Source organism: Gavia stellata, chromosome 8, assembly GCF_030936135.1.
Source record: "Gavia stellata isolate bGavSte3 chromosome 8, bGavSte3.hap2, whole genome shotgun sequence".
Classification (NCBI taxonomy): Eukaryota; Metazoa; Chordata; class Aves; order Gaviiformes; family Gaviidae; genus Gavia; species Gavia stellata.
The window spans coordinates 23,467,471-23,492,452 of NC_082601.1; the positions used below are offsets into that span (position 1 = coordinate 23,467,471).

General features: G+C 36.6%; 1 protein-coding gene across 1 annotated transcript in view; it reads right to left on the reverse strand.

Annotated features, from left to right (window-relative positions):
* TLK1 (tousled like kinase 1) overlaps positions 1-24,982 on the reverse strand; it is a 72,088-nt gene that overhangs the window by 27,237 nt on the left and 19,869 nt on the right. Inside the window, exons 2-9 of the mRNA XM_059820827.1 lie at positions 19,184-19,302; positions 13,863-13,934; positions 7,501-7,576; positions 4,867-4,913; positions 4,415-4,501; positions 3,419-3,508; positions 2,473-2,565; positions 1,140-1,250 (exon numbers count right to left, since the gene is read on the reverse strand). Of these exons, the coding sequence (XP_059676810.1) occupies positions 1,140-1,250; positions 2,473-2,565; positions 3,419-3,508; positions 4,415-4,501; positions 4,867-4,913; positions 7,501-7,576; positions 13,863-13,934; positions 19,184-19,302 (695 nt within the window). The remainder of the gene's footprint in view (positions 1-1,139; positions 1,251-2,472; positions 2,566-3,418; positions 3,509-4,414; positions 4,502-4,866; positions 4,914-7,500; positions 7,577-13,862; positions 13,935-19,183; positions 19,303-24,982) is intronic.

Genomic DNA, 24,982 nt, shown 5'->3' on the forward strand with positions numbered 1-24,982 from the left:
GCCTAGTCTGCTTCAGCACAAGAAGAAAGAGCACTGTGAACACCGCTGATGGACAGAAACTTCTTTAATTGTTACAAATGCTTGCTTCTTAAGAAATGCCTATGGCCCAAGATCACACACCCAAAAAAGTGAGAAGTTGCACAAAGATCCTTAATTCTGTCAAACAGACTTCTAGACTAAAGAGGAGGCCTGCATGGCCTTTCACAAAAAATGGCCTGTGGGATATTCTCAGTCTGAAGGTGCCCATCTAGCATCATGCTGAAAAAATCTGATGCATCTTTTCCCTGCATTCCCCTCATGCTGGAACTTAAAAAGGACTGCAATAATTTATTTATGGCATGCTAGCGAGGAAACTCTCTCTAATCCTCTAACGGATCAGTTTGTGCCCTTGTATCTGACAGCAGCATCTAGCAGCTAGTGTTAGGGAAGAGACCTGGCTGTTTACCTTAAACTTTTTTGTATCCTAACTTGTAATAAGCTGATCTTCTATTCACTTTTTGTTAGTGTTTTTTTAATTTAAATAAGGCTATTTTAAAGAAAAGGGAGAGAAACAACCCTCTCGTTTTTAAGACAACCTTGTCTTTTAAGAAATTGCTGCTAGTTTAAATATAATTGGCATTAAATTTGAAATAAATAATTCTTTCATAGTAGTACAAAGGTAAATGGTCACCTTAATTTCTTGTTTTCATTAATACTGAGCTAACATAGCATTTTATCATTTTTGATCTAAAATTATCTCAGCCACTCAAGTGTCTCACAAAGAGATTTATCAATCTCCTCGCCACAACAGATTATGTTCAGAAATTTTTTCGTCTACTGTAATCTTAAAGTTTGCCCAGAAAATTGGCCACATCCTAAATTCTTACATTTTATGCTTTGCTGTATCTGAACTACTCACAATGGGAGCCCCGCCTTAAATTAAAAAAGGCACATTTTCCACAATCTGAAAAAGGCTCAACATTTTATTTTGCCTATTCAGGCTTGTAAAAACACTTACTGCCAGACAGAGACCATGCATAGGAAGTTTCAGTCTCAGAGACTAATGTGAAAATGTTAAAGTGAAAATGAAGGAATCATATTGGAGTTCTACAGCACTCTAACAGTTTTTATCACAAACATTTTAAAAGCAGTAAACTTACCTTTTCAATGAGAAGCTTCTTGCTCATTGAAATACATTTGTTTAACCTTTCTTTGTATTTTTCAAGTAGCTTTTGTTGTTCATCTATTTGTCTTCTAAGATCACAGTTAGCCTAACAAATATATACAAAATATGAAAAGATATATCAAAACACTATTTTTTTAATCAGCTGTCACAAAAAATAAAGGTATCTACCTTCACATGACTAAAGTAAGGAACATGCATAAACATATATATATAGGCAAAAATCTCATCTCAGTCCGTAGAAGGATGTCTTGCTTCCTTCTTTATTTCATTTACACTGAGCTGCATTCTGTATTATAGAGCATTCAGCATACAAATAATATACAAAAGCACTGTAGCGAACACTTTTCCAGTCCTCCAGCGTTAAACTGAAAGTTTAATTTTAGCTCCAGATCCTTTATAGCTGATTACTGAAGTCATGTGAAATCGTAACGCTTTTAATTTAAAAGGAAACAAAAAATTCACAATGATAAAAGTTTCAATTATCTGAGCAGAAAGTTCCCTATGTTCCAATTATACTTAACTTATTACCTTAAAAAAAACCCCACAGCAATATTATTTTGTTTAAAACAGAATTATTTTTTTTTTAAAAAGCTTAGGTTTGTCTATGCCATACTGTTGAACATGTGCTGAAACAGTCTACATGTACAATTTTATAAAGTATGATCGCATGGGTTAATATGTACTTATCCACATATAAACACTAAACAGACTATGACTTGTGAATACAGGGTTTTTTTTTTTTCATATTTCTATGTATCACCTCTCCAACACTTCTTTCAAGAGCACAAACATGAAGATTTTTTTTCTGAGAAAAGGTCTTAGAGCGTAGTGTAGCATAGGTTTCTTATTAAAAGTAGTTATTTATTGTCCGTAATAATTTCTATCACGATCACCTCCATTCTGAAACTGCCAACAGTAGTCCCACTGATAACTGCTATTCACAATTAGAACAACAAAAAAACCACCTGTTATGTGACATTATACTATGAACTTAAGGAATTAATCAGCTGCCTGCAAAACAGCATCAGCTTTCCTTGTACCTTCAGAAAGTCTATAAACATATCTAATCATTAACAAGCCGTAGCACAGAAGCAGAAAAAAAAAACCCTTATGCATTTAATTTTACAGACGACTTGAATTTTCAGGCAAAAAAATTTACCAACATTAAAAACTTGTTTCACCTTTTAATTTAGGTAACTCCAGGGTAATTTTTAAAAACAAGGATTATTCAAACATTTAAAATATTTGCCTCAGATTCACTGCCTGTTGTTCTGAATAAATATCTTTACCCCATGTCTAACACTTACCCTGAGTAAGTCATCTATACGACCTTCTTTCTTTTCCAAGTCTTGATTTTTATTACTTTCTAGTGCAGCTAATTTCAGCATTGTGAGATCAGTCTAAAAAGAACATTTTGAAATATTTATCCTTTCCTTTAGCAATTACAGCATTATTTTTCTCATGTTTGTTATGCAGAGAAATAAACTACTTTAAAACATTCAACAAGACCAACACATCTTATTTTCATGTGTTTTGAAAATGACATGGAAGGTTCTTACTCAAAACTGCTTTCCTTCTTCATGAGGACGACTGTGAACAGTTGGGACAAACCACTAGCAGCGTTAAAAGATTTCATCGCTAATTGAAAAGTTATTGTTTACAAAAAAGCATATAAAACAGGGCAAGAAGGTAAATGTCAGCTAATTACTTTAAATTCTCTGACTTTCGTCAACAGGTGAAGTAGCCTTGTTCTGACTAACTTGTGAAAGATAGAACAAATCACGTCAGAAATGGCAGAGAGAATAAATCAGTTGCTTTCCATTTTTAAGTCATGACAGAACTGTATCTTGATCATTTTGATTACCATCTCACTTTTCTTTGTCAATGTCATATTTTAAATGCAATATGACAACAGCAGCTGCCACTTCAAATACTGCCTGAAAGAGCAGCCTCTACTTCTAAGATCACACAACAACTAAAATCTGAAGCAAAAGCCTACCAACGATGTGGTCATCTAAGTACTCACGAAGTGCAACACTGGAAGCAGAGCAAGTGCAGAATACAAATCTAATCAGAGAGATTTAAATTATGAGCTGCTGAACTCAAAAGAAAAATGCTTTGGTGGATTGTAAAAAGCAAACCTTTTGAAAGCCTTTAACAGTTTAGAAGTTGAAAGACAAAGAAATAAACATATCTATCAGTTTTTCCTACAGTCTGAAATTATATAGGACAGCTCTATTCAAAAATAGTTACCTGAGTAATTTTAAAAGATAACTGCTTTGGTTGTGTGATAGGGTGGTCCCCGAAAGCTAATGAAGTAGGAGAAGGACTATTCTGTCGAACCTGGAATGCATGAAAACCAAGGGTTTTAGATACAACTGTAATATTCAATTATGAACATAGCCTTGTTTACAATTCTTGGCAGGAAAATCATATAGAATAGAGAAATAAGGTATCTTTATTACAGAAGATACTACTTGGAGCACCGCATTGAGAGCTATCACTATGCTGTTGTATATCACTTGCAGTTTAGGAAAGGATGCAATATATTCTCTGAGAAAACTAAGATTGTCACTTTTGGGAAACAGACTGAAAGATTTAAGACAATACAAGACTGACATAAGGTGATGTCAGTCTTACACAGACTTATTTATCTGATTCTAAGCTTTCACAACTCAAAAATAATGTGAGTTATTTTTGGAGTGGTTATTTCCCGTGGGAGAACCAGAAAGGGGAAGCTAGTGCAGATCAGAACACAAATCCTGTTACTGAAACTTCCCAAAACCCACTAGTTTGTGTGAATGAGACCGTTTTCAAGCCAAATTCCACAATCTGTATTACACTCCATAGTGGTAGCAAGAATAAAAGGATGCTTGAAGTTGAAACTACATGGAATAAAACTGAGTTTTTTAATGTCCCGAGTTAGGGGTTCAGTTTCCTCATAAATCCTCCCCTTTCTTGTGTGAGGCTTGTGAATAGAAGTCATTAGAACATTTTAAAATTTATTCAACATTTTACATATTTACTTTGTATTTAAAAATTATGTTTTAGAAAAAAAGTCCCAGCGTTAACAGAAAATTTTAGTTTTAATATTTAACTTGATCGTTTTTTTCTTTGCTGTTGAAAGAATGCATTTCTTTCCAGGATTCCCTCCTTTGAAAACTCTTCCCTTGAATACAGATTTTTTTCAGTTATGCTACTTTTAAACTATGAAAGTGTCTCCAGCAGTTATGAAGTTTACAAACTTACAGAAGAAGGAGCGGAATGTGAATTCTGAGGCGATCGGATTGCAGGAGGTACACCTCGCACTGGACTAGAGCCGTTTCCACCTTGGTACTGTAGAGAAGATATGGCCCCCCAATTAGTCAATCTTCTTATCAAAATCCATTATACATCTACTGAATGATACAACTAATCTGTACACAGAATTTGTAAATTAGATTGTATTACTCGTATTAATGTAGCTTTTGGCCATTTAAAGAAAAGCATGAAAGAAAATGGGTTTCATGTTTTAGCTCAGGCTGCACCAAGAGACCAGTGCATCTCTACTTCAAGGTTTAATACTCATAAACTTACATAAAGAAAAAAAGTATCCTCTCAAGAGGCCTGTCCGTTACAAGCAAAAATTTTGTAACATCCAAAAAAAGCTAAAAGTATATTTTAAAGCTAAAGTAAATTTTACAAACGCACAAAAACCTTACCTCAAAATAGTCACTAATCTTGTGACCACGTCCCCCAATATTCTTTCCTGAAACAAATACATTAATACATTAGAATTGATTAAATAAATTACTCATAGACGTGTCTTACATTTTTAGCTATACAGTAATTATAGCAAAGTCTTACCACTTGTTAATTGTTTTTCTTTCATGTGCTAATATGTGATGTCCCTATGTAGATAATTAAGGGATTGGCCACAACAAAGAGCTTTGCATATTCCATTCATTGAGAAATCAGAAATTAAGTCACACTTCAACTCCTAAACCAGATTAGTGCAGACTTAGCAGCAAGCCTAGACCTATTCTAGATAACAGCAAACTCATCTCTCATCCTACAGATCAAACCTTCAGTGCTAAGTCCCTGCCCTCTTCAAGCACTATCTCAAAATACCTCACCCACTTTCAAAATATCAAATTAACCAAGTCTATTAATGGTATATGCTCCAGGTGAGTTATTGTGCCCAAATGTTCAGCCCAAGGATTTCCTGAAGTGCCACTAGCAGCGTGGGCATGGAGGATGACAAGTATTTCCATTCCTCCCAACCCTATTATGAATCGGCTAACTCACATGGTTAACTAGGGAGATACATAGAGCAGAATGAGAGAGTAGAATTTCTTTTGTCTTAATTAGTATTGAGACTTCAGGAGCACCAATGTGAATTAATCTTTCTTCAACGTGAGGACCTGACCCATATGTGGCATTCCAGAGATCGCACCAATGTCTCACCCAATGGCATAAATGCTTTCTTCTATTTGGCCCTAAGATGACTGGTAAATCTCAGGACTGTATTTGTCTCTTGTACTGGTCAGACTACCTGTTAGGAGACCAATGGACCATTGTTCAAAGCTTTTTTCTTTATATAAGAAATTTCTGCAAGAAATTAAGATATCATTATCCATAGGTCCAAAAATGTAATTTTTGACTTTTTAGCAAGGATTTTCAAGCTTTTCTATCGCTTCAGCTCTGAAGATTTCTTTCTAGTCCAATATGCCTCTGTATTGGCACTGCTGCATAACTTTGTGTCACTAAGAAATACCACAAAGAAACAAAAACATGTGGCAGTCCTTTTTGTGTCAAGACTTTTAACAGAAATATTTAGACAAAATAATTCAAAGACCTAGAACAGCACACAGCTAACTCCTCCAGTAGTTACCCAGTTAGCGTATGTGTCACTGCTACTGCCCTCTAGCCAGTTCTTCACCTACCCTGTAATTCTGCTAGTGATTTCTTTCTTCATGCTTGATTCTCATATATCAAATTAAAACTTGCTTTCATCCAGATAAATGAGACAGACTGCATTCATTTTCAATATAAAAAAGTCTATTCTATGTCATGTTACAGAACTCTACACTGAAGAAATACATAAAATTATTTTGGCACAGCCAGTTATGAATAGATTTACACTGATTTTATCCCACTTTCCAATTACCTCCATGTTCTAAACAATACTTTTCTTCAGCATTTATGGATTATGTTGCATATTACACAGTCAAAATCCTAGGTATGCAATATACAAGAGATGGACCTCTTGTTCCTTTTTTCAATACAATGGCAGTATTTGCTGTGCTTCAACTGTACTGTACCACTCCAACATGCTGCAGTTTCCTAGGCCAGTTCCTTGAGAATACTGCAGTGCAGACTATTCGATTTCACTGCTGCTGACAGTAAAATAGTAATTATGAGACATTATAATCATGTTGTCTATGCCAAAAATTTCCTAAAATTTCTATCATCTCTAATTTCAACTCTCATTGGTAGCAGGAAGGATAGGCTACTTGAACAATGGAAATAGGAAATTTCATTCAAGTTCTTTAAACAAAGCAGGTCTCTATGAAGCAACACTTACAAAGAAATTTATTTTAGGCAAACTACGTAATTCTTCTACTAATAGCATGTTGCATCATGAAGACTTCCAGATATGGAGCCCATTGATATGTATCTGAAGTGACATTTCCTAGCTCAGAAACCAAAACAGCTAATATAAATGTTATCAAAACTATTTCCTCTCCCCTTTTGATGAATTTTTGTCTTGAGGTTAAATTTCCACCATTCCTCCCCCAAAAGTCACATTAAAGAAAGGAACAAAATACCCTATGCTTTGTAAATACTGAATTGGAAATTGGTCTCATCCAGATTTCCCCATCCCTCTACAGAACTACACCGCAGAATAATCCACAAAAAAGGAAGAATAAAATTCAGTTGTTAAGTATACCTGAAAAACAAGCAATCAGATATTGTAATCTGTAATCCCTTTTCCCCCTTACCTACTGAAAAGAAATACAAAGGTATTTTGGATGAGAAGAGCTGCTAGAATTCTTAAGAAGCACATAGAGTTGTATCATAGCTGCAAGTTACACATGCAGCAGCACACGATTCTTATGGACAATTACCAGCCCAGTTCAGGTTTTACTTGCCTGTCCCTTCCAGTGACAAATGGGGGGGGGGGGGGGGGGGGGGCGCGGCGCGCAGGATACATAATTTATAATACAAAACCCAACACCTATCTTATGCAAGCAAAAATACAGAACTTTTAAGGCTAACAGTCAAAACTTTGTGCATTATAATTTGACTAAATACATGCAATAACTATCTAATTAATTTACACTTTAGTTTACCTTGGCTGCTTTCACTCTGAGTGTCTGCTTTTCTTTTTCGTCCTCTGGAAGGTTCTGACTGTTTCTTCTCTGGAGTCTACAAACAACAAAAAGAACACAGTCCAACAGCAGCTCTATTTATTTATATTATTGCTATATTATTGTGAAAGAAATTTAAATCCTCATTCATAAAACATGATTTCACAATTCAGCAGGGATGTAATTTCAGATCTCAGTTAAAGTAGATAATATGATCCTTGGTCAATCAGATAAATACAAGCTAGAAAAGGTATTTAAGAAAGTGAGAAATAATTCTTAAATAATTTCCCAAAAGGCAATTCTAAATACTAATTGTTAAGCAATTATACCTTTTCATCCATTTTGGTGTTTATGAACACCCAATTTGGTTTCACTTATGGCTACATTTTACCAAGATCTTCAGATTATATTTCTGGGTGTTTTAAAGCTTAATACTTGGTGAAATAAGCTGATTCTTGATGTTGTTTCCCACACATTGCCACAGTATAAACACGAAGTTCTAGTGCTTCAATAGGAAGCCAATAATGTTACTCATTTTCGGAAGTGCAGAAGTCATCTCCAAACTCATATGAACTGTAGATTTCTAGAATTTGCTTAGGATTTAAAAAAAGAAGGCAACTGCTCAAAATTTGAATGTCTTGGAAAGTGTCATCGTCCCCTCCCCATCATATTTGTATCTCAAGAAAGTAAAAGAAAAACATCAATGATAAGTAAAAAAATACAGATCTGTTAAAAATTTATTCCAGAAATATCATATATAGTTGCCTAGAAACTACAATCAGTATGTACAACACAGATAAGAAGGAAGGGCTGTGATCAGAAGCATCTCTAAATTATATTTGCTCTCCCTTGATCTGAGGATTCAAACCAGTTAGTCTCCCCAGTGTAAGTTAAATTCTACAAGGTGCTTTGGTTCAAGGAAAAGATATGGCAGCTGTGTGTGCATTCAGCCTCCAAGCAGCCTCATACCAGTAACTGCAGAAAGCACAGAAGCCATTACATGAACTCCGTTTTACAATCAAGAAATCAATGGTCCCGAGTATATCAGAATAAATTTGAGATCAGTGATAAGATGCTTCTTTTTTTTATGACACCATCACTTTGTCATTTCACTGTATTTGTCACTTTGTGCTCAAGGTATTCTTTCTCAATACAGCAAATGATACCAAAATTCAAATTTGAACCCATCACTGAAAGCATTTCAAGTTTGTTTCAGTTCCAAAATCTGCACCTGGATATCTTCAAATAGAAATTTACTACAAATATCCTAAAATATTTATTTTGGCAAAGAACCACTCGTGATCTGTAGAAAATTATTGGTCTCTAAAAGAACAGTCAGGACAAAAAAAGGTCTTCCTTATCTATACCATATATTTTTCAGAAGTTTTAGCTCTGCAGATAGCTTCATAAAAACACGTTTGGAAGTTTTACAATTGTAACTGTTGTATTATCAGGCTACAAATGAAGTTCAAATTACACACATTTTATTTTAAATAAACTCTTCCAATGAAAATCTGTATCTTTTACAGTGCTATCATGCATCAGCAAACTGTACAACATAACTTCATTTCCAGGAGTCTATCTTAAGACTATATGATTCTAAAAGCAGAAAGCATAGCTTAGAAATACTACTTTAATAATTTGCAATCACTGCCAGGTAAATAGGTAACATTAAGCTATCTTTCCACGACACTAAATTGAAACTATTTAAGCAAGCATTTTCATGTTATTCTTATTTTCCAGTTTTCAATTTTGCAGTTATCATTCTAATGTAGTCAGTTTTACCTACAATATCAAGTGAAAAAAAAAAAAAGTTGTTTAAAAGCTAATTAATGGCTAAACATTTAAGATTTCCCTTACCTAAACTAGTTTCCAACTGCAGTGACTGGTCTTGTATTTAAGAACCAGACATTAAAGAGGTTTATAGTTTTAAAACTGAAACTCAAATAATTCATAAATGCCTATTTCCTTAAGCTCTTCTGATTTCTTTCAGTGTTTAATTTAACCTTCCAAACTAAGAAGTATTAGCACACTAATGAGGTTATTAATGAGGTTACCCAACAAGGTCACGTTCACCTTTTCTAAGTACAATATTCACATGGCAATGTACAGCGTGCATCAATCACTAGAAAATGTTCTCCAAAACCCTTTCTAATGAATGGAACCATAGGAATTACAAGAAACTGAAGACTAATGGGGCTGAGGAGTATCCCCCGATGAACAAAGAATGTGTGCTGATTTTGTCTGAGATAGAGTTAATTTTCTTCATAGTGGCTAGTATGGGGCTGCGTTTTGGATTTGTGCTGGAAACAGTGTTGATAAAGCAGGGATGTTTTAGTTATTGCTGAGCAGTGCTTACACAGAGTCAAGGCCTTTTCTGCTCCTCACCACCCCACCAGCAAATAGGCTGGGGGAGCACAATAAGTTGGGAGGCGACACAGCTGGGACAGCTGACCCCAACTGACCACAGGGATATTCCATACCATATGACATCATGCTCGGCATATAAAGCCGGGGGAAGGAGGAGGAAGGGGGGGACATTCGGAGTGATGGCATTTGTCTTCCCGAGCAACCGCTACGCGTGATAGAGCCCTGCTTCCCTGCAGATAGCTGAACACCTGCCTGCCGACGGGAAGTGGTGAATGAATTCCTTCTTTCGCTTTGCTTCTCCGCGCGGTTTTTTTTCCTCTACCTATTAAACTGTCTTTATCTCAGCCCACGAGTTTTCTCACTTTCACTCTTCCGATTCTCTCCCCCACCCCACCTGGGGGGAGTGAGCGAGCGGCTGTGTGGTGCTGAGTTGCCAGCTGGGGTTAAACCACAACAGAATGAAGCGACTTTCAGTCACTTCAGAAAGATTTGCATACAGCCAAGATTTAGATTAAAATCCCAGTATTTCATAAGCAAGACAAACTAGTTTTGAAGTTATCCCAAGTTAGACTGTAAAGCTATGTTAAAGTTACCCACAGCTTGGCATATTAGCAGAGCCTCATACATCATGGTCTTGATCCTAGTTTACCCCACAATTTTAATGTGCTTCCCCTGAGTCTTCTCTTCACTTATAGCTTTAAATCTTGGCTTTTCGCATCCTCTTTTATAAAATAAACATTTCTAAGTACCAATTGTCAACTAGTTAATCACCTTTAAAACAAAACAAAACAAACCTCAGATAAGTATTTTTATATATTTTATGTATAGTTAAATATTTTCTACCATTATTGTAGAACTGGTAACAGCATAACTCAGGAAGTTATTTTTGTAGAGGAAAAAAAAATTTAAATTAATGTGCAATAAAATCAAAGTGTTTTTTGTTTTGTCTCTCAACACTTAGATCTCCATTATACTTAATAGTTATGATTTTTTTAGTTGTTAATATTTTCCATTTGCATAATGAATGAGTTGGTAGTTTTCCACAATTATTTTCTTCTAAATCCTACCCTCCCCTCAAAGGTTTACAACTACAGCAAACAAATACAGCAGTGCTGTTTTCCTCTGCAACACATTATAAATTCCAATTAGATCAAACCTTTAGTTACTTCTGAAATTACATTTATAATGAGGGTTCTGTATTACTGGGAACTGCAGCAACTAAACAGCTACAAGCAAGCAGAGCAAAACGTTTAAATAACTAATCAAACTGGACAAATCGAGCCACACACAAAGCTATCCTCCTTTAAATAATTCATTATCTACAGAGAATAGAAAATACTAACTATAAATAAAAGAATGTATTTGTAACCAAAACAAGGAGGAGTAATCTACTTTAATGACGAATAGTGGGGAAGGCCAAAATATTGGAAGACTACCAGAAGCACTTGTTCACAACCTGAGGAAGCCAATTTAGGATTTATCTTAACTACAAGTAACTAATACACACTCAAATTAAGACCTATGTACCACAGCAAAAAAGCATTTAATAAAATAAAAATAATGTATACATTTAAAAAGAAAATGCAATACAGGTCTGGATATTAAGATCAAACATCCAGCTAATGTTTATCGCTCACAATGCTGAACTGAATCCACAATAAAGCCCGGTTTCAAGTTATTTTGCAGATCAAAGTTTACCTGTGTGAAGTATCTCAACTAAAACTATTATTCAGATAAGTTGCCCCTATTCATACATGCATCAGACAGGAAAAAAACCCAAAAGACTACAGTTCTAATAGTTGTATTTTCTGCAATCCCATGTGCAAAAAGTAAAAAGGAAAAAATTCACACCAGAAAAACAAAAAGGGGTGGGTGTGTGGGAAGCCTGCCTTGTTTTGAAAACTAAGTGTGAAAGATTGACTTTCTTTTAATGTGCCACTTAGTGATGAAAGCACAGAATGGTGACATGAATGTACCATTACAATTTGATCAGAAACTGACATTCTTCCTAGAAATTAGTTTCAGTGATTGAGATTTGCGTTTCTACTTTTTTCCCCTCCCCAAATCTATTGTAATACAACAGTTCTCTCTCAACATCAAATGATGGCACTGCTTCCCATATGACTAAGTCTTTGTATTTCTACACTACCATCCACAAGAGGAATTCCCTTCATTGTCACACCATTAAAAAAAAAACCACAAAAAAAATTCCCACAACCTGTTTGCAGTATTAAGAACTGAAGTGTACTTTTTATAGGATTGCAGCATATAAGTAACTAGATGTTATTTTAAGAATAAAACTCTAAAAACTTATTAACATATTTGGTATTACAATTATAATTTAAGTGACTACAACTGACAACTTCTGAAAATGGGTCAAGAAATCATACTTCATTATTCAATGTCATTAAGACTCATCTTTCAGAAAACAGAAGAAACCTGGAGCACTGTGCACTGGAGCACTGGAGATCTGTGCAGGGACTTTCTAGAAAAAAAGTCTATTTCTATTTTAGAATCCAAGTTTTAGAATTTTTTTTTTTTAATAATAGATTATCCCTACCCAGAAGCATGTCTTGAGGTTAAAACACTGTGCAGAGACTGAAGACATGGGTTGAACTTTCAAACTTGCATGCCTTGGAAAAACCTTGCCTCCGAATCTCATGTATCCAACTGTAAAATAACATTTTTCTACACCAAAAAATTACTACATGTATAATCAGTGTTCTGAGATCATATGACTAATCACAGACACATTTTTCTGTTAAGGAATTGCAATAATGCATTGTAACCTTCAGGCTACTGCCGCACGTTTCCATTCCCACACCTACATCAGAACTGCACCACTCAAACACTGCCCAAATTATTTCTAGGAAAAGCTATGAAGAAAACCAGCAGGCAGACAGACTCTTCTGGTTAAGAAAATAGTCTATATACAATTGAAAGGAGAATCCAGCTGGGAAAGGCAAGGGGAAAAAAACATAGCAGAGATTTTTTCAAAGAAGAAAACATGAAATCGCACATACAGAACATTTATTTGTAAGGTGTTGGTTTTGGGAACCAACTAAATTCACTTCCTGGTCAGCCCAGTATAAAAGCAAACATCAGACAGTGTCTCGTAGTGACTGAGTGAATGAACAATTAGGCCCCAAAATAAAGCTTTAACATGTGAAAATAATGTCGAAAGCACATTCCAAATGACTCTCCCTCCGGCATGACACATACTCAAACACAGGTCTAGCAATAAGCTTTTGCTTACAATGGGGATAATCTTATCAATGCAATCTGTGATGTACACAAGCAAAACTGTCAGAGGGACTCACCGACCCCAAAATAGGTAAATTGTAAGAGCTGCATTAGTGCAACTATGTCAATGCTGGTCACTAATAGGAAAATCTTCTACTCCAGGGAAGTCTGCACTCTGCACGTTAAAACCTAGTAAGAGTATGAATCATTTTCTGGATTATGAATTGGTACTAGGTAAGAAAATACACAGTGACAACTGCAGCTTTTACAAATGCAGATGATAGCTACTGTCTGACCTTGGAGTAAATCCGTATCTTTAAAGAAAACATAGCAAACTAGTTTCTAGAGTATTTTCAAAGATGCAGCCAAAGACTAGTCAAAGTTTATCTGTGCTGATGAAAACCTTATTACTTATTAAACAAAAGGCAGAAAACTGTTTAAGCACTTTCAGCTCCAAAAGTTGTCTGTATCCTCACAGCATGACTACATAGATAATAAAGAAGCAGAAGCAGCTAGTTTCATCCCCAAAAACCCAAAGAAACTTTTATGAAGTCGTATCTCTTCCTCCAAGAGATGGTATCTTTTAGTAATGTATGCTTTTTCCTATCTGTGTACTTTGCATTTTACTTTGAACACTTCTATATAAAATAAGGCATCAAAGTGGAATATAAAATTATGACTTGTTAGCATTAAAATTTTGAGGTAATAATGAATCTGCCCCGTATACTCACCTCTGATTCTTTATCACTTAAAGATCCCAAGCTTCCGAAACTGTGATTTGAACTTTCGTTATTTGTTGAGGCCTACCAAGACAAATAAAATACTATTATATACAGATTTATAAAACAGTTAATCCACTATTATCACTCACAGTTATAACAAGTAACAGTAATAAAATTCCATGCTTGCAAGGAAAAATTGATTAACTACAGAGCACTTGTGACTTGCAAGGGGGATAGGAAGTTTGACAGGTGGATGATTTGGCAGCGCACAGTAAATTCTGTATTTTGATTGCTTTTAAGCCAAGTAAAACCCTAGAACATTCAAAAACATTTCAGTCTTATTTGGGAATAGCAAAACGTCCAATGAAGAACTCTAGCAAATAATTCCACAGAATGGGCTTAAAAAGCCAATATTGCTGAAAGTGCTGGAGACTACTAAAAATTTTCATTTTTTGAAGAAAAAGAGGGTTTAATTTTCTGCAAGACAGATACCAGGCTATTGCAAAGTTTATTTTTTTAATTCATTCCATGACAGAAAATTACAACCTATTGACAATATTATTCTATATTCTTAAAACAAACCATTTCCCCCAAAGTAACAAATTTAGACTAGTGAGGAAAAAAAAACCCCAACAACAATACCCGCCCCCCCTCCCCGAAATAGTCTCAAGTTACAATATTTATTTAGACATTTTCTAAGGCTGATTTATTCAGAGAGATCTTTTGAACACAGAATGGCAACAAGGACATTTTATTGAAAGAGTCTGTTCCACATTCACATAACAAAAAATGCCATTATCAGTAGAGCTTCTTTTTATTAAAAGGAAAAAAATCTTATACCGCTGGATTATTCTCTTCCATATAGGAAGGCAGAACAAATACTTTGAAGTGAAACAACAACTAGTTCCAAGGCAAACACTCAGTTTGCTTCAAAGCATGATATTCCAGCACTGCATCAGTTTGCAGGACAATACTGATCTATGACATTTCTGGATAACTACATCACCTCTGAATTAATTAATCTCCGGATGACTGGAGGCTTGCCAACGTGACACCCATCTACAAGAAGGGCCGGAAGGAGGATCCGGGGAACTACAGGCCTGTCAGCCTGACCTTGGTGCCGGGGAAGATTATGAAGAGGTTCATCCTGAGGGCGCTCACAGGGCATGTACAGGATAACCAAGGGATCAGGCCCAGCCAGCACGGGTTCATGAAAGGCAGGTCCTGCTTGACCAACCTGATCTCCTTCTATGACCAGGGGACCCGCTTAGTGGATGAAGGAAAGGCTGTCGATGTTGTCTGCCTGGATTTTAGTAAAGCCTTCGACACTGTCTCCCACAGTATTCTCCTGGAGAAGCTGGCGGCTCGTGGCTTAGACAGGTGCACTCTTCGCTGGGTAAAAAACTGGCTGGATGGCCAAGCCCAGAGAGTCGTGGTGAGTGGAGTTAAATCCAGTTGGCGGCCGGTCGCAAGCGGAGTCCCCCAGGGCTCAGTTTTGGGACCGGTCTTGTTTAATAACTTTATCAATGATCTGGATGAGGGGATAGAGTGCACCCTCAGCAAGTTTGCAGATGACACCAAGTTGGGTGGGAGCATTGATCTGCTTGAGGGTAGGAAGGCTCTGTAGAGGGATCTGGACAGGCTGGATGGATGGGCTGAGGCCAATTGGATGAGGTTCAATAAGGCCAAGTGCCAGGTCCTGCACTTTGGTCATAACCCCATCCAACGCTACAGGCTGGGGGAAGAGTGGCTGGAAAGCTGCCCCGCAGAAAAGGACCTGGGCGTGTTGACTGACAGCCGGCTGAATATGAGCCAGCAGTGTGCCCAGGTGGCCAAGAAGGCCAACGGCATCCTGGCCTGTATCAAAAACAGTGTGGCCAGCAGGAGTAGGGAGGTGATCGTGCCACTGTACTCGGCGCTGGTGAGGCCGCACCTCGAATCCTGTGTTCAGTTTTGGGCCCCTCACTACAAGAAGGACATTGAGGTGCTGGAGCGTGTCCAGAGAAGGGCAACGAAGCTGGTGAGTGGTCTGGAGCACAAGTCTTATGAGGAGCGGCTGAGGGAACTGGGGTTGTTCAGTCTGGAGAAGAGGAGGCTGAGGGGAGACCTTATTGCTCTCTACAACTACCTGAAAAGGGGGTTGCAGAGAGGTGGGTGTTGGTCTCTTCCCCCAAGTGACTAGCGACAGGACAAGAAGAAATGGCCTCAAGTTGCGCCAGGGGAGGTTTAGACTGGATATTAGGAAAAATTTCTGTACTGAGAGAGTGGTGAAACACTGGAACAGGCTGCCCAGGGAGGTGGTGGAGTCACCATCACTGGAGGTGTTCAAGGAACGTGTGGACATGGCATTGTGGGACATGGTTTAGTGGGCATGGTGGTGTTGGGTTGATGGTTGGACTTGATGATCTTACAGGTCTTTTCCAACCGTAGTGGTTCTGTGATTCTGTAAAATTTCTGGAGAAATGTTAACTAAAACCACAAAATTTCCATGTGTGTTCCCCCACACCAGCAGTCACTAGTATAGAAATGCCTATATGTGCTTCTTCCTTGCAATCTCTCAGTCTCTGGTCATCGGAGTCAGCTAAGACAATAACCTCAGTAAGATATAGTCATATTTCTACCCTTGCTTATTGAAAAAGCTTGAACATGATGGGCTGCTTTTTCCCCAACAATTCCAAAACTCTTCAGCAAAACAGTAAATAAGGGTAGGCTTTCAGAATAGTAGTCCCAATAAATAAGAGTCCATCTCAATTTAATTACTAGAAGAATTCTGACCTGGAATGTTTCCAAAAATAGCCAGGAAGTGCAGCTGCAACCTCTGTATTGTCTTCCTAGGTTAGGAAAATGAGAATTTGGTACGTGTGGATTTGGGTATGTATGCGAAGAGGAAGTTTTCTCTTTTTTACCTTCAAAGTGAAAGCAGACCAATGGAGATCCCATTTATACATCACATTTTCCCAGTTATCTCTGCACATCTGATCAAAAAGGTTAAAACAGGTTTTTTAATAAAAATCAGATAAGCCTCTCTTGACATCCCCTATCAAGACTAAAGACTATAGTAAAAAAAAAAAAAAAAAAGGCAGATTCCAAATACAGCCTAGATCAGCTATTACACCTCATGTTATCTGCCTGGATACATTGAATGGTCAGAAATAAAAGAAATACAAACAAAACTGATGTAATTGCCATTTTATTGATGGTGGGATAAATCACAGGACTAGATATTGGTATTCCCCTCTACTTCCCTGCCTCACAAAACCAAACAAAAAGTAAGCAGGAAAAAGAAGAGATATTGCACTGTATACTGAAGATTATTTGTGGAATATTTCTGGTCAAACGTAAGAACAACAGTGTCTTAGGTGAGGATCTGCATCAATCAGAAGACAGTGGTAGTAGTATCTTCTGCAAACAATTATCAAAGCATTTGGTAGTATTAAAAAAAATAAATTATCCAGCTATCCATTTGGAAACCAACTGGATGAGATACGATTATCTGTTCAAACAGATCTTGGAATGTGTCAGGGACAAGAAATTTGGTAGAGTAAAAACGGAAATTAGCTGTTTTAATTTTTTTCTTTTTCTGGCTAATTTGGATGAACAAACTGAGAACCTGAAAGTGGAATGTCATTTGGGTAAAAGTGAAAACAGCTGAACAACAGACAACAAAAGAAGACTTGAACAGATTTATGGAAATGGTAAGTAGCGAATCACAGGGGATCAAAGTTCAAAGAAAAGGAACCCCAAGAAACTTGATAATTCTTTTAAAGAAAATGTATTACAGACAGAGCAGTACACAGGTTCTGAAAAGGAAGGACTAGCAATAAGGCAAGGGACCAACACAGTTGTATCAAACACTAATAGAAGGGTTTATAAATACACTAAAAGTTAAATTAAGTTAAAAGAAGGTACAGATCTAGTCATTAAAAAGGACAAATAGTTATTTGAATTATGAGCGATTACCTGAGCAATTATAACAAGCTAATAAATTAGGGGAGTAAGTAGTACTAGAGACCCCAAGGAAGAAAGAAACAAAGATGGGCCAGAATTACTGGGTTTGTCTCTATCCAATTTTAATCATAAGATATGGCAAGTATACATTTTTGCAGTCATAATTAGAAGGCAATTAAATAAAAAGAGAAAAACAGCGCATCAACCACACTGTGTCAATCCACCCTGATTCCCTCCCCTGACCATTTAATTCACCTCTTGGTTAAGATAGTAGAAACAGAAGTGATATGTCACCTTTTCTACAGCTTTGTGACAGTTACCTTCATGTCACTCTCAAAAACAAATCAAGAAGATATGATGCAAGATCACTATACACTGATTTCAATTCTTTATAGTTTGTTAATAGTCATCAATACATCACACGTCTCCAGAAATTTCGTCAACATCTGCTATCAGGTAGTAATCTAGAGTGGTAATTAAAATGTGGAATAGGAAGTGAAAAATACTAACCAACTTTGTGTAAAATACTTAAAATATGAGGGCACTGCAAACACTTTGGAAACAGAATTCAAAAGTACTTTGGTCTTGGGGGAAATGTGCCTAAAAAATTAGTGTTACATCTTTTTAACATCAGTTTATTAAGTACTACACTTGGTGAAGAACATTCTAATGCACAAATACAAAATGGAGTACCTCTGGCTAGGCAATAGTATTGCAGAAATCATTCTTGGAAGCTGAAGCTAGTAACTTGAACAGATTTTGTAATAAAGTCAAATTTATTTTGTAGATGTATCAACCGAAGTGTAATATATGACATATGGAAGGTAATTAAGCACTGCTATTCAACATTCATAAGTTTTTTTTCTCAAGTGTTGCATCCTGGTTTAGATACTAACAGACAGACTGCAGAAAGTCTACAATGAAAGTAGGTAAAATTGATATAAATGTCTTTAAAAGTTGAAAGAATCTGGCTTTTTAAATCTAGATATATTAGTCTTCAAACAAGTTTAATCTTAAAAACAGAGGTCACACCAGACTCCCTGAGTCTATTTCAAGCCAAACTGTAAGTAGCTGGCCATCGGCAGAAAGGATAACTCCACTTAAATACTAGGAAAAACTTCCATCTCTGATCACATGTCCACTAGAGCCTGTATAAGCCCATTCTTCAGTGTTTTTAAGAACAGTTCAATGTCCATTGATAGGTTCAGGGCAAACAATCCTATCTCAAAGCAAAATAACACACTAACAAGGATTTTCCTGAGAGTCTCTTCCAACCCAGTACTTTTGCAAGTAATTCACATGGGTAATATACAAGTGAGACAGTGTGAAATAAATCAGTATTTCAAAGATGGTAGATCTGGATGACTGCTGTTAGAACTTACTTTAGCTCCAACACTGCAACTTCCAGTACTCCCAGTGCTGCCACTTACTACTCCTGTAAATCTTGCCTCTAACAATTCTTGTCTTCTTGGGTCCAGGCTATGAAGCTCATCCATTGCTCCTAAAAAAGACAAATAAATTCATTATATTCCCTAATATTTGCAGTGGAATATTTTACAAACAAACCAAACATACCACTGGCCTACGCAAAGAAGGGATTTATACCCTCAACTTGACAATGATTCACCATCTGTTACTTAATAACGAATGCACTCAATGAAGTCCAGAAATTTTGGTGGAAGTTCTGTGTATCAGATTAGCCTTGTCAATTTTCTTGAAAACTAGAACCTGTTAAGAGGCATGTAAAAGACATGGAGTCTGCAGCATGTGATATGCCAACCAGGCAATTATTTATACATTAAAAACTAGCTGACAGGAACAAAATACTTTCCAGCATAAAACTTCCCAATTCTGCAATCCCTTTGTTTTCCATATTATTTACATTGTTTAGGCAACCAACATATCAATGTCCAAGACAAAAAAGTAAGAATCATAGGAAAAAAGGAAAATCAGAAGGTAGATCATAGTCCCCAACACGTGCAAGGGAATGCAGGGTTATATGGAAGTTTGAAGGGCAGAGAAGCAAGGAGTGGGATCAGCAATACGAAAGGAGCCAAGAGTAACAGAGACCCTTACACAGGTGGTGCCTCCGACAAGAGCCCTGCTAAACAGGGTAAAGCAGTGCTGCTGGCATCAGCAGGGAAAGTAAGGTGGAAAGAAATGGAGGAACAAAAGGAGTTTCTGATGAGCTCAGCCTACATGAGTAGGCTGCAATACGATGTGCAGCTTTCTAATTTGTATTTAAATCACTTATGGCTGTTTAATGAGTCTGAGAGATGATCTAGACAAACAGCCTTCCATATTTACACAAACTGCTTTCTTTGTTTTTATCTTTTCAACTGCTTGAACATTCAGTTTATCTTCAATTGGAAACACTTCAGTTGCTTTATTTTAAATAAGATATTTAGTGCCAAAGTCTTTATGCACTATTTTAATAGCATATCCCTCAAGTACCATATAAAGTGATTTAGTCTTATATTTTTTCAACTAAGACACGACTTATCAAGTTTGTGCTTTTCCGTCCCACAGGACAACACAGCATTTCATAAAGGACTGTGAGTAATAACTATGTATATTCAAAAAAAGCTTTTGGAATTCCCTTTTCATGAAAACTACAGTTCGCAAAATTTAAGTGTTCCTATTAACTTCTTTCTACCCATCAGCTAAGCATCCTGACAACCAAGGCATCACCATAGCTTTCCTCACCTAAGACACGAGACACTTTCTTATACAACTCTCGGGTATCTCACAAACCTTCAGCATTCAAAAACTAGACAGAACATTCTGTACAGCACATTTTGGCCACTCCTGGCTATGCAGCTAAGTCTCCTGGTGGGGAAAGCACTGGCTCTGCTATCTGGCTAATTCAAGTTGCCCTTGTTCCTGCAGGAAGGCAGATGACGGCGAGTGTGCTCCTTTACCACAGAGCCTGGTAATCAGACCTCCTCTGGTGGAAGAAAACCACCCCAAGAGAAGAATGGTTGGGAAGGAGATATTTGGGAAATGTGTTGTTGGCAGAGCCCTCTTTTGAAAAAAGAAAAAAAAAAAAAAATCAAACCACAAGTGGCAGGTTGAGGATACCACATTTTGTTTCTGGAGGTGGGGGGAGTTTACTCAAACACAGCCACATACAGAGCTGCAGGTCTCTTTTCCAGCAATGCAGGGGAATTACCCAGTTTGAAACTGCAGCTGGCTTATTATCAGCAGTTGTAATGCCGCTTCTGAACTCGCCTAGTAAAAATTCCTCCAATTTCTACATGTTTTAGATTGTAAGCTCTCTGGGGTAAAGACTGTTTTACTACATGTATGCACAGTGCAGAACAATCAGGAATCCTCTTTAAACTCTTGCTTGCTAAAATGTGCTTGCGTACTGCTTCCAAGAGTTCCAAAAACAAATTGTACGCTTCTCATATGCACAAAAAAATATTTCTTGTATTTACACATTGTGCAATAAGGCTTATTTTAATAATAAAAAAAGTAGATATTTACAGCATACCTTTCCTAGTATGTATGTAACCTCTACCTTAATGGGAAAGTATTGCTCTGAAAGATCGTAAGAAACTAATCACACCAGATTTGTCAGGCGAGTTTAAATGATTATTGTTTTGCTTCGTAACAGTAAAAGTGTTTAAGTGTACACCACTCTGAAATAACCGATTTTAGTTTATCAAACTAACCCATTTAATGAAGCAGGACTAGCAATATTTTGATTTACTAGCCTACTTGATAGTCACTGCCCACAAAAGTTCAGAGCTTACTTAAAATTACTGACATAATTCTAGCAATCACAAACCATGTGTATATTACAGAAACAGATACTACCATACCGTATACTGTTTATTTTATGAAATGGGGGAAAGCAATAATCACTGTGGATAGCTAAGGCTCATCTGAAGTGCTGCAGAGTAAAATTGCTGCTGCAGATCTCATGTACTAAGGCACTAAATAGATCAGTACTCCTGGGTTACCTTACCAGTCAGAATGGTAATTTATCAGGTAGAGGCGTAGTCCACAGCACAGATGAAATACAATCCTTCGTTTTTTTTCTGCTCAGATTTTAGAGCCTACACATGCTAATGAATGAACAGTATTCTCTTCATTATTTCTGCTGGAGTGTTTTTTTGTTGTTGTGTTTAGGGTTTTTGTTTTGTTTCAGGTTTTGTTTTTGCTAAATATCCAGAATCAAAAAGCAACACACAATTAACATGTACACTCTGCCATCCTTGTGATCTGAAGGACAAGACAGAAAAGCTGGATTCAAACCTTCTTTCAAGACAGGGCAAATCCTAGGAAGATCTATTAAACTGTCTTCCTCATTCATGCTGTAATTTAAAATACACCATTCACTCCCGGACACACAGCTGTTTTTTCAAGAACACAGAGTTCTGTACAATCCTTCAGTTCTCAACGCAAGTTACTTACTTTTAAAGGTACCATAAGCTTTAAGACACTTCATGCAAGGGACAAAAAAAAAATACGTTTTTTAAACACCAGACTTTATAAACATGGAACACCTTGCTGCCCACAAGACTGACATAACTTACAGTTTTGAAAATATACCCAGACTTCTTACTTGAATAACTTCATTCCTACCCCTGAGAGCCAACTCACTAACTCAAAGGACATGCAATCATGTTACACAAGTACTTGCAGCATATTTACAGCAATGCTAAATGAACGACTGGCATTGCTACCATCCACTGCTATTCAAACTTCTACTATCTTCCAAAGAGATCACCTGGAAGATTACCCAAAACTCACAAAAGAGCCCTAAAAAACTATTTTTTTTTCTTGTAACCGCTACAGATTTTTGAATGCTGCTTCTAGTAATTTTTTAAAAAAGTTACCAACACTACCTAGCTGTTGTACTTTTTGGGAGCGGTGATATCCTCCATATTAATTTATCTTTCAGAACCATATACAGCCTCTCGTCTAAAAACTAATATAAAATATACAGATTTCTTGTCATGAAAAGGACACTTTTTGCAAGAACTCTTTTGAAAAGAACTCCGAACTCCTCTCAGAAGTTGTTAAGCAATGGGTTATGTCAAAAGTCAAAGTTACAAATTCAGAGAGGCAATTTATAAGCTTTTTCATAGCATTTGGTATAATCAATTATACCGTATTTTACCTTAGCAAAACAGAGATGTAAGGAATCAGAGGATTCTCCATGGTAGTTTAAATTTTTCAGAACTGGTGACCAGAAAATAATAAAGTGCAACTACCTCTGTACCCCAAGGCCCCACACCTCCAAATATACACATACTTGCAAAAGATTCAGTTCTTTGCTCATACCTCAGTAAAATTGACATTTTAGGAGAAAAAGTTTAGCAGAGAGTTGCAACTGCAAGTCTTCACCTCCTAAAACTGGATCTTTTGGGATAGAGATCATAGTACATGTGTATCCCAAACACTGCTAGACAACAGAGCAGCAGTTGCAGACCCAAACACAAAGGCTTGACAGATCAGACATGTTTTTCTTTTCCACTAAATATGGAATCAAGCTCCAAGACTCAATCTTTATCTTCAACTCTCTTATTACCCTGAACGGACTCTTGTTATCTGGCAATCAATTACAGCTTCGAGATGAAGAAAGCTTCACACATTGTCAGCTTTCTACAATGAAGATAAAGTTCATTATGCAGAAGCCAGATTCTTAGAACAACCCTCCAGGTTACGATTGAGGCCCCCTCCTCCTGAATTCAAGCACAAACCACCTTTCACTTAAGTGAAAGGCATACGGGTTTGGTCTGGTTTCTTTGGCAGACTTATATGCATATAGCTTTTAATGCCAAAGCAAAATACTTCAACACAGAGACCTAACTATTGAAGAGAAGACAACAGTTCAACAATAGCCCAAATGTAAATCGAATTTCTTAATGTGCTCCTAGTAGGCACTCAGATTTTATGGTAACACATATGGTATGAGAATCACATCCAACATATTTTTAGGAACACTTCACATAAACATTGATAATATTACCACCACATAGTCTCCTCACGGACAGTAGCATCCTTTAGATCAGTAAAGCTAACTAATATTCAGCTAAAAGGGTGAGGGGTGGTAAAAGAAAGGAGAAAAAAAAAAAAAGGGTACACTTTTCAGATGGCAAGAAAAGCAGCCTGGAAAGCAGCTTTTTTTTTTCTCTCTCTCTCTTTTTTTTTTTAAATAATCAATATTCCTTTAAAGATATCAAATAATCTTTGAAGTTATGAGCACCAGACTTTAAGCATGGTAACCATTCCAAGTATAGAACCCACTGTTAAACAGCATTGCAATGCAATCCCTGAAGTCTTTAAGTAACTGTTTATTTAAATTTGGAATATCTTAAATATGCATTTATCCCATTATGTTGATGCTCTAATAATTTAACTTCGTAACAACTGAGTATGACAGCTCTTGTCATTCTAGAATACACGTGTACCAGCAGATAAAAGAAAAGCTTTAAAATATCAAACGCAAAACAAACTACATAAAATTAGTAAAAATACAGATTTTTAAATCCTTAAGCAGTCTCCTAAAAAAAAAAAAAAGGCCCACACAACTTCTTTCACCAACATAAAGATACAACTTGTCTCTGCATCCACATGTATTTCCTTTTAAGTGAGCTACTCTCTTGTCTCATTTGGAAAAAAATCCAAACCCAAACCAACCAAACCATGCACTCAACTTCATTCTTCTCTCTTATACCTTTCTTAAACTCTGGACCTTCCTTACTGCAGAACCAACCAGAAAGGACTTTTTCATTCTCCAGGAAAATAAGGTAATGAAGCTAAAGTTTCTGCCTCCAAGAAAACAAACTACTTGGTAGCAAACTATTTTGTGGTTAGGTAAACACTAGCAAGTCATCGTCATGTTGATCAAGGTCTCGTCCTATTAATAGTAAAACTTTCTATGTATTACAGCTTATACTTTATATATGCTTCAGTACCTTATAAAGCCAATGGGGAATAAAGCAACCCAGAAAAAGCTGTCAGTGAAGGAACACAAAGAGCTCTAAAATACAAGTCTAATAAAGTGAAAAAGCAAGGCAATCCAAAATACAGTAGGACATCAAACTGTAGGGAGTGAATGCAAATTTCTTGACTTTTAAATTGGAAAAAAATCACACCTGTTCCATTTAAAATCCAACATTTGGGCTGTGAGATTGAGAAATGAATCAAAAAAACCCCACAAAGTT